The sequence below is a fragment of the Coregonus lavaretus genome (assembly GCF_964263955.1).
Source record: "Coregonus lavaretus genome assembly, chromosome: 5".
In the NCBI taxonomy this organism is placed as follows: Eukaryota; Metazoa; Chordata; class Actinopteri; order Salmoniformes; family Salmonidae; genus Coregonus; species Coregonus lavaretus.
In genome coordinates this window covers 17,664,382-17,683,978 of record NC_139992.1, presented here as the reverse complement: position 1 = coordinate 17,683,978, position 19,597 = coordinate 17,664,382, and the positions used below count along the sequence as shown (strand labels likewise).

The following is a 19,597-nucleotide window of genomic DNA, read 5'->3' as shown; positions in this document are numbered from 1 at the left end:
CATCATGCTGTTGGGATGTTTTTCAATGGCAGGGACTGGGAGACTAGTCAGGATTGAGGGAAAGATGAACAGAGCAAAGTACAGAGAGATCCTTGATGAAAACCTGCTCCAGAGCGCTCAGGACCTCAGACTGGGGCGAAGGTTCACCATCCAACAGGACAACGACCCTAAGCACACAGCCAATACAACGCAGGAGTGGCTTCTGGACAAGTCTCTGAATGTCCTTGAGTGGCCCAGCCAGAGCCCGGATATGATCCCGGTCGAACATCTCTGGAGAGACCTGAAAATAGCTGTGCAGTGACGCTCTCCATCCAACCTGACAGAGCTTGAGAGGATCTGCAGAGAAGAATGGGAGAAACTCCCCAAATACAGGTGTGCCAAGCTTCTAGCGTCATACCCAAGTAGACTCAAGGCTGTAATCGCTGCCAAAGGTGCTTCAACAAAGTACTGAGTAAAGGATCTGAATACTTATGTAAATGTATATTTCTATTTTTTATTTTTTATGAATGTGCAAAAATGTCTACAAACTGTTTTTGCTTTGTCATTATGAGGTATTGTGTGTAGATTTATGAGGGAAAAAAAACAATTTAATCAATTTTAAAATAAGGCTGTAACGTAACAAAATGTGGAAAAAGTCAAGGGGGCTGAATACTTTCCGAATGCACTGTATATCTTAGAATTAACAAGTAATAATAATACATTTTATTTTAAGCGCTTTTCAAGACACCCACGTCACTTTACATACACAAGATAATCAGCAGGATAAAAAGCAATACAATCACACATTAAAATAAGCAAGTATATAAAAGTACACAAAATATAAGGACAGACTAACCAGGGAGGTGAACTAAACAGGGTTTCAGCAGTGGGTTCAGTGCGAGAGGGTCTGAGTCGTGAGATGTTTTTGAGGTGGAAGAAGGCTGACTTGGTGATGTTTTGGATTCTGGGTTCAAATGAAAGCGTGGGGGACAAACGTAACAGCAAGTTCCTGACTGTGGAGTTTTTTGCTTTTTAAAACTAAATGCTGCCAAAACAGAGGTCATGCCAGAATTAGACAAACCTTACAACCATTGATTATTGCATTTTCATATAAGTATGGTTAGCATTGCTTTGGAATAATAACTTCCGCCAACATCCAGGAGCCCTTCGTAAGGGCTGTAGGATACAGATAAGATCCAGTACCTGATACCAATGGATTCTTTATGTTGACATTGTCAGGTGAGTGAGAACCTGAATCTGAATGTGAGGGCAGCCATCGGTGTGGTGGAGAAGACCATGGAGGAGCTGAACAAGAAGAAGGTGGATCTGTCAGACCTCTGGACCTCCTGGCAGCTCCACGTCAGTCAGATGAAGTCCGTCAAGAAACAGTTGAAGAAATACAAAGAACAACTGAAAAAGGTACAATACAAATAAGTATATATAATGTACACTACCGTTCAAAAGTTTGGGGTCACTTAGAAATGTCCTTGTTTTCGAAAGAAAAGCAATTTTTCTGTCCATTTAAAATAACGTAAAATCAGAAATACAGTGTAGACATTGTTAATGTTGTAAATGGCTATTGTAGCTGGAAACGGCTGATTTTTTATGGAATATCGACATAGGCGTACAGAGGCCCATTATCAGCAACCATCAGTCCTGTGTTCCAATTGCACGTTGTGTTTGCTAATCCAAGTTTATCATTTTAAAAGGCTAATTAATCATTAGAAAACCCTTTTGCAATTATGTTAGCACAGCTGAAAACTGTTGTGCTGATTAAAGAAGCAATAAAACTGGCCTTCTTGAGACTAGTTGAGTATCTGGAGCATCAGCAATTGTGGGTTCGATTACAGGCTCAAAATGGCCAGAAACAAAGAACTTTCTTCTGAAACTCGTCAGTCTATTCTTGTTCTGAGAAACGAAGGCTATTCCATGCGAGAAATTGCCAAGAAACTGAAGATCTCGTACAACGCTGTGTACTACTCCCTTCACAGAACAGCGCAAACTGGCTCTAACCAGAATAGAAAGAGGAGTGGGAGGCCTCGGTGCACAACTGAGCAAGAGGACAAATACATTAGAGTTTCTAGTTTGAGAAACAGATGCCTCACAGGTCCTCTACTAGCAGCTTCATTAAATAGTACCCTCAAAACACCAGTCTCAACGTCAACAGTGAAGAGGCGACTCCGGGATGCTGACCTTCTAGGCAGAGTTGCAAAGAAAAAGCCATATCTCAGACTGCCCATCTTAATATTTTCTTTTTATTGGCCAGTCTGCTCAAATAAGCAAATAGAAACGACAGTCCATCATTACTTTAAGACATCCGGAAAATCAGGCCTTCATGGTCGAATTGCTGCAAAGAAACCACTACTAAAGGACACCAATAAGAAGAAGATACTTGCTTGGGCCAAGAAACACGAGCAATGGACTTTAGACCGGTGGAAATCTGTCCTTTGGTCCGATGAGTCCAAATGTGAGATTTTTGGTTCCAACCGCCGTGTCTTTGTGAGACGCAGAGTACGTGAACGGATGATCACCGCATGTGTGGTTCCCACCATGAAGCATGGAGGAGGAGGTGTTATGGTGTGGGGTTGCTTTGCTGGTGACACTGTCAGTGATTTATTTAGAATTCAAGGCACACTTAACCAGCATGGCTACCACAGCATTCTGCAGCGATACGCCATCCCATCTGGTTTGTGCTTAGTGGGACTATCATTTGTTTTTCAACAGGACAATGACCCAAACACACCTCCAGGCCGTGTAAGGTCTATTTGACCAAGAAGGAGAGTGATTGAGTGCTGAATCAGATGACCTGGCCTCCACAATCACCCGACCTCAACCCAATTGAGATGGTATGGAAAAGCAGCCAACAAGTGCTCAGCATATTTGGGAACTCCTTCAAGACTGTTGGAAAAGCATTCCTCTTGAAGCTGGTTGAGAGAATGCCAAGAGTGTGCAAAGCTGTCATCAAGGCAAAGGGTGGCTACTTTGAAGAATCTCAAATATAAAATATATTTTCATTTGTTTAACACGTTTTGGGTTACTACATGATTCCATATGTGTTATTTCATAGTTTTGATGTCTTCACTATTATTCTACAATGTAGAAAATAGTAAAAATAACGAAAATCCCTTGAATGAGTAGGTGTATCCAAACTTTTGACTGGTACTATATATCCATGACAAATTCCTGAATCACAACAAATGTATTCTCAATTTATCATAAGTGCAATCTCATTTAGTGTTAAGACAACCCCCTGAATACAATGTTGGAACAGAAGTGTTATATTTTTTTTATTGAGTTTTTTTTTACAGACTGTTCATGACCTAAAGAATGTGGAGGAGGTTCTTGTCCCGACCTCTAAAGTAGATCTGGGAAGTGATCTTCAGACTGTGTCCAAGCTACTGGAGAACTTTAACCTAGCTAAGCCCCAGTTTCTGGTAAGAACTGTAGCCTATTGGCATGTCATACACAGTAGGTAGAAGAAATCACAACATTATTATTACTGATTATGTATAATACTTTTACAATAGTACCAATAGTCTGTGTTAGTAGTTAGTTAGTATACACTTTACCTTATCTATACAGTATCTTTACAGGGGCTCTAAGTAGCATGACACCATGCCTACATTTGTGTTCAGGTCCATTATGTGATATCCTATAGGTAAATATGCATTATTATTCTACTATATCTCTATTTACTGTATGTCCCCTGTAGCAGTTGAATGCAGAGGTAGAATACATGGTGAAGACATCAGAACTGTTGGCGCTGAAAGGAATTCCTATCAAAGAGAAGAGTGAGAAAGTCACAGAGATGCTTCACCTTCATCAGAGAGTGAAAAATAAAATCAAAGAGTATGAGTCTGTCCTCAACATGGCCGTGAAGTTCCACCAGCTCTATGACGAGGTAACAACACATAGTCTAAGTGTGCGTGTTGTGTACCGCCCTATTCCCAATAGAATAGTGCACTACTTTTGACCAGGGCTCATAAGGTGTACTATATAGGGAATAGGGTGAAATTTGGGACGCACCCATAGTCTTACATTCTGTAAATATCAGGGAGGGTGTTATCTTTGCTATAGTCTCTTCAGAGTCATTGTGTCTGGGTCTGGCATGGAAAACTATATTTGCTGTGTGTTTGAGAGAACACATGGGATCAGTTTAGAATAGATCAAAGCTCCCTGCCCTTCACAGACATTTTCAGATTGAAATGTCACATAAATATTGTAACTATCAGAGAGTTACTTACCTATCTAGCTTTTCTGTAGACACCAAAGAACACAGGATATCAGTTAAGAGATGCCCTGGAGATTCCTCGCAGACCTTTTCAGCCAGAAATGTACCATAAGAGATTAATACTTTGCATGCTTTGCAGGTTTCCCAGACAAGATAACACAGAAGACACTAATAGACCTCATTACTTACTAATTTTATAATCAATTCTTGAACAGCTGGTGATATGCAAACATCATTAAACACACATAGATTCGGATCATAGCAATAAATAAACAGCCTCCTAATTGGTTCATTGTTTTGTCCCCAGCTGGATAAGCTGTTAATGTTGGAGCCTGTGACGGGGTTCAGTGAGACGAGCCAGGCTAAGATCCAGCTGATCCAACACCAGGACAGACAGAGTCACGTCAGACACCTATACAAGCTGGCTATCTCTCTGGGAGGAGATATCAGCAACACTGTACAACAGTCGGTGAGAAGACACACACACACACACAGCCACGTCAGACACCTGTACAAGTTGGCCATCTCTCAGTAACACTGTCGGTGCGACTGCAAGGCAACACCTCATCATTCACCGCTGTTGTTTGTTTGTCTTGACCCTGAGAGCATGTTTGCACTCCCCTTGCACCAAGTGCTGGACTTTTTTTTTCACAGGCACAATGCATACCAATGAAATGCTAAATAATAAATAAACTCAGCAAAAACAGAAATGTCCTCTCACTGTCAACTGCGTTTATTTTCAGCAAACTTAACATGTGTAAATATTTGTATGAACATAACAAGATTCAACAACTGAGACATAAACTGAACAAGTTCCACAGACATGTGACTAACAGAAATTGTATAATGTGTCACTGAACAAAGGGGGGGTCAAAATAAAAAGTAACAGTCAGTATCTGGTGTGGCCACCAGCTGCAATAAGTACTGCAGTGCATCTCCTCCTCATGGACTGCACCAGATTTGCCAGTTCCTGCTGTGAGATGTTACCCCATTCTTCCACCAAGACACCTGCAAGTTCCTGGACATTTCTTGGGGGAATGGCCCTAGCCCTCACACTCCGATCCAACAGGTCCCAGACGTGCTCAATGGGATTGAGATCCGGATTCTTCGCTCACCATGGCAGAACACTGACATTCCTGTCTTGCAGGAAATCACGTACAGAACGAGCAGTATGGCTGGTGGCATTGTCATGCTGGAGGGTTATGTCAGGATGAGCCTGCAGGAAGGGTACCACATGATGGAGGAGGATGTAACGCTCATTTCTTCGACGATAAACGCGAATCCGACCATCACCCCTGGTGAGACAAAACTGCGACTCGTCAGTGAAGAGCACTTTTTGCCAGTCCTGTCTGGTCCAGCGATGGTGGGTTTGTGCCCATAGGCGACATTGTTGCCGGTGATGTCTGGTGAGGACCTGCCTTACAACAGGCCAACAAGCCCTCAGTCCAGCCGCTCTCAGCCTATTGCGGACAGTCTGAGCACTGATAGAGGGATTGTGCGTTCCTGGTGTAACTCGGGCAATTGTTGTTGCCATCCTGTACCTGTCCCGCAGGTGTGATGTTCGGATGTACCGATCCTGTGCAGGTGTTGTTACACGTGGTCTGCCACTGCGAGGACGATCAGCTGTCCGTCCTGTCTCCATTGCAATTTATTGCCCTGGCCACATCTGCAGTCCTCATGTCTCCTTGCAGCATACCTAAGGCACATTCACGCAGATGAGCAGGGACCCTGGGCATCTTCCTTTTGGTGTTTTTCAGAGTCAGTAGAAAGGCCTCTTTAGCGTCCTAAGTTTTCATAACTGTGACCTTAATTGCCTACCGTCTGTAAGCTGTTATTGTCTTAACGACCGTTCCACAGGTGCATGTTCATTAATTGTTTATGGTTCCTTGAACAAGCATGTGAAACAGTGTTTAAACCCTTTACAATGAAGATCTGTGAAGTTATTTGGATTTTTTACGAATTATCTTTGAAAGACAGGGTCGTGAAAAAGGGACGTTTCTTTTTTTGCTGAGTTTAGAAGTATACTTTTGAAGATTGTTACATTTCCTGATCATTATCCTATGATACAAACATTTTCTCTCCTGCCATCCCAGCATGCCTCAGGTTTCTCTGTGCAGCGTCTGCAGGAGCGTCTGGAGAGACTGGAGAGAGGCTGTGTGAACTGGAGTGCTGAGGCCAACAGGTGTGAAGAGAGCCTCATCAGCAACATGTACTACTGTGTCTTCAAGGAGGAGATCACTGAGGTGAAACCCTCTCTCTCTCTCTCTCTCTCGCTCACACACACACACACACACACACACACACACACACACACACACACACACACACACACACACACACACACACACACACACACACACACACACACACACACACACACACACACACACACACACACACACACACACACACACACACACAGCTTCAAGGAGGAGATCACTAAGGTTGGACAAACAACCCTTTGGCTTTATATCAATTAGTCTATTAGTGTAGGTCAGGGCTCTCCAACCCTGTTCCTGGAGAGCTACACTCCTGTAAGTTTTAACTCCAACCCTGTTCCTGGAGAGCTACCCTCCTGTAGGTTTTAACTCCAAACCCTGTTCCTGGAGAGCTACCCTCCCGTAGGTTTTAATTCCAACCCTGTTCCTGGAGAGCCACCCTCCCGTAGGTTTTAACTCCAACCCTGTTCCTGGAGAGCTACCCTCCCATAGGTTTTAATTCCAACCCTGTTCCTGGAGAGCTAACCTCCTGTAGGTTTTAACTCCAAACCCTGTTCCTGGAGAGCTACCCTCCCGTAGGTTTTAATTCCAACCCTGTTCCTGGAGAGCTACCCTCCCATAGGTTTTAACTCCAATCCTGTTCCTGGAGAGCTACGCTACTGTAGGTTTTAAGTCCAACCCTGTTCCTGGAGAGCTACAACCCGAGTTATAGCTAACCTGATTCAACCAGCTAATTATTAGTATCAGGTGTGCTAGATTAGGGTTGGAGTGAAAACCTACAGGACGGTAGCTCTCCAGGAACAGGGTTATGCACCCCAATTTATCTAACACAGGTCCCAGATCAAGAGCTCAATTTATCTAACCCAGGTCCCAGATCAAGAGCTCAATTGATCTGAGGTCAAACCCTCTCTCTCTCTCTCGCTCACACACACACACACACACACACACACACACACACACACACACACACACACACACACACACACACACACACACACACACACACACACACACACACAGCTTCAAGGAGGAGATCACTAAGGTTGGACGGTGAAACAACCCTTTGGCTTTATATCAATTAGTCTATTAGTGTAGGTCAGGGCTCTCCAACCCTGTTCCTGGAGAGCTACACTCCTGTAGGTTTTAACTCCAACCCTGTTCCTGGAGAGCTACACTCCTGTAAGTTTTAACTCCAAGCCTGTTCCTGGAGAGCTACCCTCCTGTAGATTTTAACTCCAACCCTGTTCCTGGAGACCTACCCTCCTGTAGGTTTTAACTCCAACCCTGTTCCTGGAGAGCCACCCTCCTGTAGGTTTTAACTCCAACCCTGTTCCTGGAGAGCTACCCTCCTGTAGGTTTTAACTCCAAACCCTGTTCCTGGAGAGCTACACTCCCGTAGGTTTTAACTTCAACCCTGTTCCTGGAGAGCTACGCTACTGTAGGTTTTAAGTCCAATCCTGTTCCTGGAGAGCTACAACCCGAGTTATAGCTAACCTGATTCAACCAGCTAATTATTAGTATCAGGTGCGCTAGATTAGGGTTGGAGTGAAAACCTACAGGACGGTAGCTCTCCAGGAACAGGGTTATGCACCCCAATGTATCTAACCCAGGCCCCAGATCAAGAGTTCAATTTATCTAACCCAGGTCCCAGATCAAGAGCTCAATTTATCTAACCCAGGTCCCAGATCAAGAGCTCAATTGATCTAACCCAGGTCCTAGATCAAGAGCTCAATTTATCCAACCCAGGCCCCAGATCAAGAACACAATTGATCTAACCCAGGCCCCAGATCAAGAGCTCAATTTATCTAACACAGGCCCCAGATCAAGAGCTCAATTTATCTAACACAGGCCCCAGATCAAGAGCTCAATTTATCTAACACAGGCCCCAGATCAAGAGCTCAATTTATCAAACACAGGGACCAGATCAAGAGCTCAAGCTTGGGGCTTTTAGGACTGTGTCACGTTCGTTGAATGATGGGTCAGACCAAGGCGCAGCGTGATATGCATACATGTTTATTTTAACTATTAAACACCACGACAAAACAATAAACGAAACGAAACGTGAAGTCCAAGGTAGTACAGAAAACAAACCTTACACGGAACAAGATCCCACAACTAGAGAGTGCCAATAGGCTGCTTAAGTATGGTCCCCAATCAGAGACAACGAGCGACAGCTGCCTCTGATTGGGAACCACACCGGCCAACATAGAACTAGACATACTAGATCCTCATACATAGAACAAGCACAACAAGGAATATACACACCCTGACTCAACATATAAGCGTCCCCTGAGTCAGGGCGTGACAGTACCCCCCCCCCCCCCCCCAAAGGTGCGGATTCCGACCGACCGCACAACATAAACATAACAGGGTAGGGGCCGGGTGGGCATTCCGCCTCGAAGGCGGATCCGGCTCGGGCGTGACGACCTCTCACTCTCCGTCTCCCTGTTGCGCCCCTGGTCTGGTCTGGACCTCGGCGCGCTGCTTCTCCTCTCCTTCCTCCCACGATACGCCAGGCCCTGTCTGGACCCTGGTGTGGGAGACCCCGAACCTGGAGAGGGGCTGACGTCATGGTCTGGACTGGAGCCGCTGACCGGAGCTGGACTGGGCACCGGTGGAGCGGACTGCTCTAGCTCCGGAGTGGAGCCGCTGACCGGAGCTGGATCAGGCACCGGTGGAGCGGACTGCTCTGGCTCCGGAGTGGAGCTGCTGACCGGAGCTGGACTAAACCCCAGTGGAGCGGACTGCTCTGGCTCCGGAGTGGCGCAGCTGACGGGAGCTGGATCAGGCATCGGTGGAGCGGACTGCTCTGGCTCCGGAGTGGAGCAGCTGACCGGAGCTGGATCAGGCACCGGTGGAGCGGACTGCTCTGGCTCCGGAGTGGAACAGCTGACCGGTGCCGGACCAGGCACCGGTGGAACGGGCACGGGCCGTGCCGGACTGGACAAACGCACCACTGGTCTGGTGCGAGGAGCAGGCACGGGCTGGACCGGACTAGGAACATGCACCACTGGCTTGGTGCGAGGGTCAGGAACGGGCAGGGCCGGACTGGCGACGCAAACCACTGGCTTGGTGCGAGGAGCAGGAACAGGCTGGGCCGGACTGGCGACGCGCACCACTGGCTTGGTGCGAGGAGCAGGAACAGGCCGGGCCGGGCTGGCGACGCGCACCACTGCCTTGGTGCGAGGAGCAGGAACAGGCCGGGCCGGGCTGGCGACTCGCACCACTGGCTTGGTGCGAGGAGCAGGAACAGGCCGGGTCGGGCTGGCGACGCGCACCACTGGCTTGGTGCGAGGAGCAGGAACAGGCCGGGCTGGCGACGCGCACCACTGGCTTGGTGCGAGGAGCAGGAACAGGCCGGGCCGGGCTGGCGACGCGCACCACTGGCTTGGTGCGAGGAGCAGGAACAGGCCGGGCCGGACTGGCGACGCGCACCACTGACTTGGTGCGAGGAGCAGGAACGGGCCGGGCCGGACTGGGAACACGCACCACTGGCTTGGTGCGGGGAGCAGAAACGGGCCGGACCGGAATGGCTCCTTCTGTTGCCTAACCAGCTCCTCTCGCCGTGCCTCTACTTTTTCCTTCTCCCTTTTAGCCTCCTGTAGCGCTTCCCTCTGACCGAATAACTCCTGCTCCCTCTGAGCCAACAGCCCCCGTAACATGGTGGCCTCCTCTCCTAACCTGCAGATCCGCCCTTTCACGGCCTCCTGCTGCCTCGTCGTCCACACCGTGTGCCCCCCCAACATTTTTTCTTGGGGTTGCCTCTCGGGTCTCCGTCGTCGGCACTGTTGGCGCCGTTTCTCCTCTCCTACCTGGGCATCCTCCTTCATCGCCTTCCGATAACGGACGGCCTCCTCCTCCGTAATTCTCCCCCAACCGAGGAGGACATCTACTAATGTAACCTCCTGTTGAGTCCCAGGCGTTTGCTCCTTCTCGGCACGCTGCTTGGTCCTTGTTTGGTGGGATCTTCTGTCACGAACGTTGAATGACGGGTCAGACCAAGGCGCAGCGTGATATGCATACATGTTTATTTTAACTATTAAACACCACGACAAAACAATAAACGAAACGAAACGTGAAGTCCAAGGTAGTACAGAAAACAAACCTTACACGGAACAAGATCCCACAATTAGACAGTGCCAATAGGCTTCTTAAGTATGGTCCCCAATCAGAGACAACGAGCGACAGCTGCCTCTGATTGGGAACCACACCGGCCAACATAGAACTAGACATACTAGATCCTCATACATAGAACAAGCACAACAAGGAATATACACACCCTGACTCAACATATAAGCGTCCCCTGAGTCAGGGCGTGACAGACTGTGATCCTTGTCTCTAGAGGGTCTATATTCAAAGTGACATTCCCTCCCTCTCCTCCCTCTCTCTTTCCCTCCCCCTCCATCCTCCTGTCTCTGCCATTTGTCTCATGTTTCTCCAGTCAGGAGAGCAGATTCCTCTCATATCAGCTGTGGAAGCGCAACCCAAATAAGAGGCCTCAATACCAGGGCCTCAATCCCCTATTTATTAGAGATTCCCTTGGCCTAATAATGATTATATCTGCATGTCATATGTAGGCCTGTGGGTGGTACTAGTCTAAAGTTTGCACACACATCTTTAGCAGTTTCTTTATCATGTTTCCTGTTCCAAATCTATTCATGGAACTCTATTTTTACTCCAACACACCATTTATGGCACAGCCAAGATGTGTTTGTCCTCTGCCTCCATCTAGTGAACGATGTTGTCAGTATGTAAGTGTTTATACAACTTGAGATGCTCTGTTTTTATATACATTTTTGGGTCCATTTCTTATTAATTCACCACCATATCAGTTTTCATTGTTAATAACTGCAATCAAAATGTTGTTTTCATTAGGGTGTTTCTGTTACCTCACATGGCTTGGTTATACATACCCTAGAAAGGCCCTTTCTACTGAATAATACACATTTTCCAACACTTGAGAAGTGAGGGCATAATTATTATTTTCTGGTTAGGTTATTTCATCTGGCCAGCAGAGGGAGCCGCTGTTGCCTCCTTAGAGAAAGTAGAGCGCTCGTAAATATGTCATGAATATATCACCTTGCTTGGATCATTACTTGGAATACATGTGACAGTATTTCATACACCACCATGTCGCTGATACAGGTTGACATACTTCTCCGTTCCCACTATATTAAGGACACCATACAGTTGGCTGAGCATACCTAGACACACCTAGACATTTACCAGACACTGCTAAAAGGTTACAGTCATTTTGGAAAGTATTCGGACCCCTTGACTTTTTCCACATTTTGTTACATTACAGCCGTATTCTAAAATGGATTAAATTGTTTTTTCCCCTCATTAATCTACACACAATACCCCATAATGACAAAGCAAAAACAGGTTTTAGAAAACCAGAAATATCACATTTACATAAGTATTCAGACCCTTTACTCAGTACTTTGTTGAAGCACCTTTGGCAGCGATTACAGCCTTGAGTCTTCTTTGGTATGACACAAGCTTGGCACACCTGTATTTGGGGAGTTTCTCACATTCTTCTCTGCAGATCCTCACAACCTCTGTAAGGTTGGATGGGGAGCGTCACTGCACAGCTATTTTCAGGTCTCTCCAGAGATGTTCGATCGGGTTCAAGTCCGGGCTCTGGCTGGGCCACTCAAGGACATTCAGACACTTGTCCCGAAGCTTCTCCTGTGTTGTCTTGGCTGTGTGCTTAGGGTCGTTGTCCTGTTTGAAGGTAAACCTTCGCTCCAGTCTGAGGTCCTGAGCGCTCTGGAGCAGGATTTCATCAAGGATCTCTCTGTCCTTTGTTCCGTTCATCGTTCCCTCGATCCTGACCAGTCCTTGCCGCTGAAAACGACAACATCCCAACAGCATGATGCTGCCACCACTATGCTTCACCATAGGGATGCCAGGTTTCCTTCAGACTTGACGCTTGGTATTCAGGCCAAAGAGTTCAATCTTGGTTACATCAGACCAGAGAATCCTGTTTCTCATGGTCTGAGAGTCCTTTAGGTGCCTTTTGGCAAACTCCAAGCGGGCTGTCATATGCCTTTTACTGAGGAGTGGCTTCCGTCTGGCCGCTCTACCATAAAGGCCTAATTGGTGGAGTGCTGCAGAGAGGGTTGTCCTTCTGGAAGGTTCTCCCATCTCCACAGAGGAACTCTGGAGCTCTGTCAGAGTGACCATCATGTTCTTGGTCACCTCCCTGACCAAGGCCCTTCTCCCGTTATTGCTCAGTTTGGCCAGGCGGCCAGCTCTAGGAAGAGTCTTGGTGGTTCCAAACTTCTTCCATTTAAGAATGATGGAGGCCACTGTGTTCTTGGGGACCTTCAATTCTGCAGACATTTTGTGGTACCCTTCTCCAGATCTGTGTCTCGACACAATCCTGTTTCAGAGCTCTACGGACAATTCCTTCGACCTCATAGCTTGGTTTTTGCTCTGATATGCACTGTCAACTGTGTGACCTTATATAGACAGGTGTGTGCCTTTTCAAATCATGTCCAATTAATTGAATTTACCACAGTTGGACTCCAATCAAGTTGTAGAAACATCTCAAGGATGATCAATGGAAATAGGATGCACCTGAGCTCAATTTCTAGTCTCATAGCAAAGGGTCTGAATATTTATGTAAATAAGGTATTCATTTTTTATTTGTTATTTTACATTTGCAAAAATGTCTAAATACCTGTTTTTGCACTGTCATTATGGGGTATTGTGCGTAGATTGATGAGGACAATTTTTTATTTAATCCATTTTAGAATAAGGCTGTAATGTAACAAAATGTGGAAAAAGTCAAGGGGTCTGAATACTTTCCTAATGCACTGTATTTCAAAGTTGGTGACAATAATTTCAATTCAGTCAATTCAAGAAGTACAGTAAACTGAAATTCCAATTTCAATTGCCTTATTAAATAGCATGGAATTTCAGTTTACTTCCTGAATTGACTGAATTGAAATGGAATTAACTCCGATCATGTCTTATGTAATCTTACAGACCAGTCTACAAAAAAAATGTTGTGCATGAATAAAGAATGAGAAGATACATTCAGAAAAAATATGACTTTCTATTGAATTACAATTCAAGTAGATGATATGATCAATATATTCTTAATAGTAACGACTAAGTATTTAATATTAATATTAATGACATAAGTAAGTATTAAGCAGTAATGGTAAGAAATTGAAAGAAGGGTATTTTTTCTCTCTTTGCTGTGCCATAAGTTTCCATGAAATAGACAGGCCATGTGTTGTTGGGGTCAGTGGGTTTTGACTAGATGGGATACAGCTTATGTCAGAATTGACCAGGATTGACTTTTCGTAGCAGGTTAGGAGAACTTATGCAGCGGGTTAGGATAATTAACGTAGCAGGTTAGGAAAAGGTTTAGGCTTAGCTAAAATGCAAAAAATGTCAACTTTAGACGTCCATTTGACTAGCCAACAGCCTTTTATAAATATGGATGAGTAGACAAGATGGCATTTTATTAGCAGGGGCAGTTGCTGCTGCTCATCAGCTGGGGTGAGACTCCATTTAAATCTGATCGTGCTCTCAGACTGTACCCTCAATTTACAGTAGCACAGTCTATTCCTAGTGCCTATTGCTCTCAAGAGTCATACTGCTCTGGTTCTGCAAACTAAAGGCCGATGTTTTTCTTGAGCGGATGGTCAGGGGTCCGGAACATAAATTCTAGACTGCAAATTGACCGCAAGAAGCCCAAACAGATATAATATTTGAATAAATCATAATCATTTCAAACCTTGCTTACATTTGTATACGATCACATACAGTATATTTCTATTATGCGTGGGAATCTTTGTCATCTGTCATCTTGAAATAGCGCAATATTTTTAGAAAACCAATCCAATTATTCTTCTGTATCTACAGTCTTTCTTGATGGGTATGCTTATAGTTCTTTAAAGGTTATTTAATTTGGTTCTATTAGTTATCAATGGGTCAGAAGGTCTCAGTTAGGTCTCCGTAGCGTCTGGCTCAGTAGCTGTACAGTAATTGCTTTTGGAAGCCCAACTCCAGCTACTTGATGAGATGGTACAGTCCCGTGGGACAACAAAAAGCCTTTCCTTAATGTTTCCTTCTTGAAACTCTCTCTCTCTCTCTCTCTCTCTCTCTCTCTCTCTCTCTCTCTCTCTCTCTCTCTCTCTCTCTCTCTCTCTCTCTCTCTATCTATCTATCTATCTATCTATCTATCTATCTATCTATCTATCTATCTATCTATCTATCTATCTATCTATCTATCTATCTATCTATCTATCTATCTATCTATCTATCTATCTCTCTCTCTCTCTCTCTCTCTCTCTCTCTCTCTCTCTCTCTCTCTCTCTCTCTCTCTCTCTCTCAATTCAATTTCAATTCAATTTCAATTTAAGGGCTTTATTGGCATGGGAAACGTATGTTAACATTGCCAAAGCAAGTGAAGTAGATAGTAAACAAAAGTGAAATAAACAATAAATATTAACAATAAACATTACACTCAGAAGTTTCAAAAGAATAAAGACATTTCAAATGTCATATTATGTATATATACAGTGTTGTAACAATGTGCAAATAGCTAAAGTACAAATGGGAAAATAAATAAACATAAATATGGGTTGTATTTACAATGGTTTTTGTTCTTCACTGGTTGCCCTTTTCTTGTGGCAACAGGTCACAAATCTTGCAGCTGTGATGGCACACTGTGGTTTTTCACCCAGTAGATAAGGGAGTTTATCAAAATTGGGTTTGTTTTTTGAATTCTTTGTGGATCGCTGTAATCTGAGGGAAATATGTGTCTCTAATATGGTCATACATTTGGCAGGAGGTTAGGAAGTGCAGCTCAGTTTCCACCTCATTTTGTGGGCAGTGTGCACATAGCCTGTCTTCTCTTGAGAGCCAGGTCTGCCTACGGCGGCCTTTATCAATAGCAAGGCTATGCTCACTGAGTCTGTACATAGTCAAAGCTTTCCTTAAGTTTGGGTCAGTCACAGTGGTCAGGTATTCTGCCACTGTGTACTCTCTGTTTAGGGCCAAATAGCATTCTAGTTTGCTCTGTTTTTTTGTTTGTTCTTTCCAATGTGTCAAGTAATTCTCTTTTTGTTTTCTCATGATTTGGTTGGGTCTAATTGTGTTGTTGTTGTTGTTGTTGTCCTGGGGCTGTGTGGGGTCTGTTTGTGTTTGTGAACAGAGCCCCAGGACCAGCTTACTTAGGGGACTCCAAGTTCATCTCTCTGTAGGTGATGGCTTTGTTATGGAAGGTTTGGGAATCGCTTCCTTTTAAGTGGTTATAGAATTTAACGGCTCTTTTCTGGATTTTGATAATTAGCGGGTTAATGGCCTAATTCTGCTCTGCATGCATTATTTGGTGTTTTACGTTGTACACAGAGGATGTTTTTGCAGAATTCTGCATGCAGAGTCTCAATTTGGTGTTTGTCCCATTTTGTGAATTCTTGGTTGGTGAGCGGACCCCAGACCTCACAACCATAAAGGGTAATGGGTTCTATAACTGATTCAAGTATTTTTAGCCAGATCCTAATTGGTATGTCAAATTTTATGTTCCTTTTGATGGTATAGAAGGCCCTTCTTGCCTTGTCTCTCTCTCTCTCTCTCTCTCTCTCTCTCTCTCTCTCTCTCTCTCTCTCTCTCTCTCTGCAGTAAAACAGAGACTCCCCATGTACCCATCTCAGCTAGGGAAAAATATAGTTATACGAGGTTCCCAAAATTGGATGTAGGGGGAGGCTGGTTAGGCTGCAGCTGTCCTGGTCTGACACATGAGCTGGCCATTCGGAGACTCTACACCACTGCAGAAGCCGTCGGCTGGGACAGAAATGGCCCTGCAGTATAAATCACGTCTCCAGTCTTAGCCATTAAGTTCACCAAAATAATCCCTACACTGACTGAATCTGAATCCAACCCTGCTCTGCTACACTGTTCTGTTTTCCTGCCAAATAGGATACACTAACCAGCCACCCTCCCCCTCCTCCATATCTCTGGTGGTGCTGTTAGATGTTACATGTTCAATGTTCTGTAACTGTATCAAAGGGAGTGAATTACAATAGATTTAGATGTCAACGCAGATAAGAAACACAGAATTATGATGATTTTAGGCTTTTATGTCTTAACTGATTGAAATGTTTTGTATTCTGATTGAAAACATTTGTTATTAATAGATCATGATTATTTTCATTTCAGCTGAGAGAGTCGTTCAAGGACCTCAAGAAGAAATTCAACAACTTGAAGTTCAATTATATGAAGAAAAACGACAAGTCAAGGAACCTGAAAGCAGTGAAAAACCAAATCCAGCAGATAGAGATTTTTGTTGAAAAGTTACAGGTGAGACACCCCCCAAAGAAAAAAAAAATCACAATTCCCCCAACCCCTGCTGTTCAATGGTTTTGAAATTATTCTTAGGTCATGTATATTTTGTTTACCTCTTTCTCTTTCTATCTTCATTCAGGTATTGCAGAAACGGATGCAGGTATTTACAGTCAAAGTGACTTCCAGCACAGAGAAGCATCTAATAGGCAGTAGCCCCAGAGAGATAGAGGATGCTGTGAATGAGCTACAGAGACAGCTGGGGGACTTTGACAAGACTGTGGAGGAGTACAGGCAGAATCTGGACATGAGCGTAAAGCTGCAGCAAGCTATGGAGGAGGTGTGGATGGAGAAAACTTAAGAAGATAAATCGTTTACCCTCTACTTGCCAATTGTGAAAAATAACATTTTGTGAAAAAAATCATCAAACATCTTGTCAAAAATCATCACAAATCTCAAGGAATTGGATATAGCTTATTTTGTGTTTGCCTAATATCTGCTGCAGTTGTCTCACAATTTTTCTGCTTTTGAATTTCAGTATAACTTCTGGTGTGATGAAGCAAGTGCTACAATTGTGAGAGTAGGGAAGTACTCTTCCCAGTGTAAGACCAGGGAAGCAGTGTCTATTCTATACAAGCAGTTTGAGAAGTTTGTTTGGCCCACTGTGCCCCAGCAAGAGGAGAGGATCAGCCAAATCACAGAACTGGCTGTCCATCTGCATGGTAAGGAAACAGACCACACACAATAAACCACCATCTTGACTTTAGACATAATTTTTAGGGTCTGGGTCAGCTTTTTGTGGGGTAAGGAAAATGATGCCTACATAACCTACTGTACTATTGCTATTTCAAAATGTGGGTGGACATGTACCCCTGTCCTTAGTGGAAGTTACGCCCATGACACTGGCATTGAGGACTGTATGAACTGTGTTTAATGTACAGGTGCTGAGGAGGGAAAGAAGTATATGGAGAAAACTGTCATCAGACACAATGAGATAGTGGAATCGATAAAGGAACTATGTAATGGATTGATGGATTTGGAGGCTAAACTACAGGTACGATAAAAAAAGCTTTTTTGCCTGGTTATTTTCCTCAGTCATTTTAATGGAAAATGCCTATTGAAAATATGTGATTTTTCTCTAATTTCAGCAGACTGAGGCTTTGAAGCAGGAGCCTGAAATAAAAGAATTGGATAATGACATACAAGAGGAAAACAAACAAGAGAAAAAATCTAACCAAGAAACAGAGAAAGCTGAGATGTACCCCCAGGAGTCTCTTGTTGTGGTACGTTTATTGATAAGGGAACAGTACACCATTTTGTTAGCTTCCGTGGGTTTTGGATTCCACTTCTGACAACATCTGTAATCTGTAAAAAAAAAAATATGTATTTTCAGTCTCACATTTCTTTTTTTTTTACTCATACTGTGTGAAATGTGGGTTTCCTGCATTTATTGAACATTATAATGTATGATTTCAGCAGTCTGAGCTGAAAGAAACTGGACACACTCCTGAACTAACCATGGGAATGAACGGGAAAGAGGTACCCATCAAAAAAATTGAAAACACAAGAAGCAAGAAACCTAAAATCCGCAAAACAAGGAGCCAGGACCTACCAGATAAATTCCACCCAGAACATCACAACAAAGTGTTATCAGAGAGCAGGTACCTTCAACCACCACCACCACTATCTACACGTACATCCTCCACTCACTCACAACCCATGCTTGCACACACACACACACATTTGGCCGTGCACAGACCTTTCAGGGGACAGGTGTTAACATATATTTTTTAAAGGGCATCCCCATGAGCATAGGCATATTTATTTCTGCAACAACACACTCATCACAAATTGTAAGCAAGCTAGTTACAGTGCCTCCTAAAGACATGATTGACATCGTGGTTGTTGATCATTGCTAGACAACCATTTTTAAGTCTTGCCATAGATTTTCAAGTAGATTTAAGTCAAAACTGTAACTCGGCCACTCAGGAACATTTACTGTCTTCATGGTAAGTAACTCCAGTGTTGATTTAGCCTTGCACTTTAGGTTATTGTCCTGTTGAAAGGTGAATTAATCTCCCAGTGTCTGGTGGAAAGCAGACTGAACCAGGTTTTCCTCTAGGATTTTGCCTGTGCTTAGTTCCCTTCCGTTTCTTTTTATCCTGAAAAACTCCCCAGTCCTTAACGATTACAAGCATAACCATAACATGATGCAGCCACCACTATGCTTGAAAATATGGAGAGTGTTACCCAGTAATGTGTTTTATTGTAATTGCGGCAAATATAACACTTTGTATTCAGGACAAAAAGTTAATTGCTTTGCCACAATTTTTGCAGTATTACTTTAGTGCCTTGCTGCAAACAGGATACATGTTTTGGAATATTTTTATTCTGTACAGGCTTCCCTCTTTTCACTCGGTCAATTAAGTTAGTATTGTGGAGTAACTACAATGTTGTTGATCCATCCTCATTTTTCTCCTATCACAACCATTCAACTCTGTAACTGTTTTAAAGTCACCATTGGCCTCATGGTGAAAACCTGAGTGGTTTCCTTCCTCTCCAGCAACTGAGTTAAGAAGGACGCCTGTATCTTTGTAGTGTCACGATCGTTGACTGATGAAGCGGACCAAGGCGCAGCGTGATAAACGTACATACTTTATTCAGTACTTAACACGAACAAAACAACAAACGAAACGTGAAGTCCTAGGTTAACACAAAACCTTAACGGAACAAGATCCCACAACCTAACATGCCACAAGGCTGCCTAAGTATGGGCCCCAATCAGAGACAATGAGCTACAGCTGTCTCTGATTGGGAACCACCCTGGCCAACATAGAAACTAAACGATCTAGAACAAAAACCA

The 19,597-nt window shown here is 44.1% G+C and overlaps 1 protein-coding gene across 1 annotated transcript in view; it reads left to right on the top strand.

The window, feature by feature from the left end:
- LOC311129760 (coiled-coil domain-containing protein 141-like) overlaps positions 1-19,597 on the top strand; it is a gene marked incomplete at both ends in the record, with an annotated part of 63,629 nt that overhangs the window by 26,613 nt on the left and 17,419 nt on the right. The window contains 11 exons of the mRNA XM_084162188.1: positions 1,219-1,398; positions 3,288-3,413; positions 3,692-3,880; positions 4,518-4,679; positions 6,304-6,453; positions 16,612-16,752; positions 16,877-17,074; positions 17,273-17,456; positions 17,676-17,788; positions 17,886-18,017; positions 18,211-18,395. Of these exons, the coding sequence (XP_084018314.1) occupies positions 1,219-1,398; positions 3,288-3,413; positions 3,692-3,880; positions 4,518-4,679; positions 6,304-6,453; positions 16,612-16,752; positions 16,877-17,074; positions 17,273-17,456; positions 17,676-17,788; positions 17,886-18,017; positions 18,211-18,395 (1,760 nt within the window). The remainder of the gene's footprint in view (positions 1-1,218; positions 1,399-3,287; positions 3,414-3,691; positions 3,881-4,517; positions 4,680-6,303; positions 6,454-16,611; positions 16,753-16,876; positions 17,075-17,272; positions 17,457-17,675; positions 17,789-17,885; positions 18,018-18,210; positions 18,396-19,597) is intronic.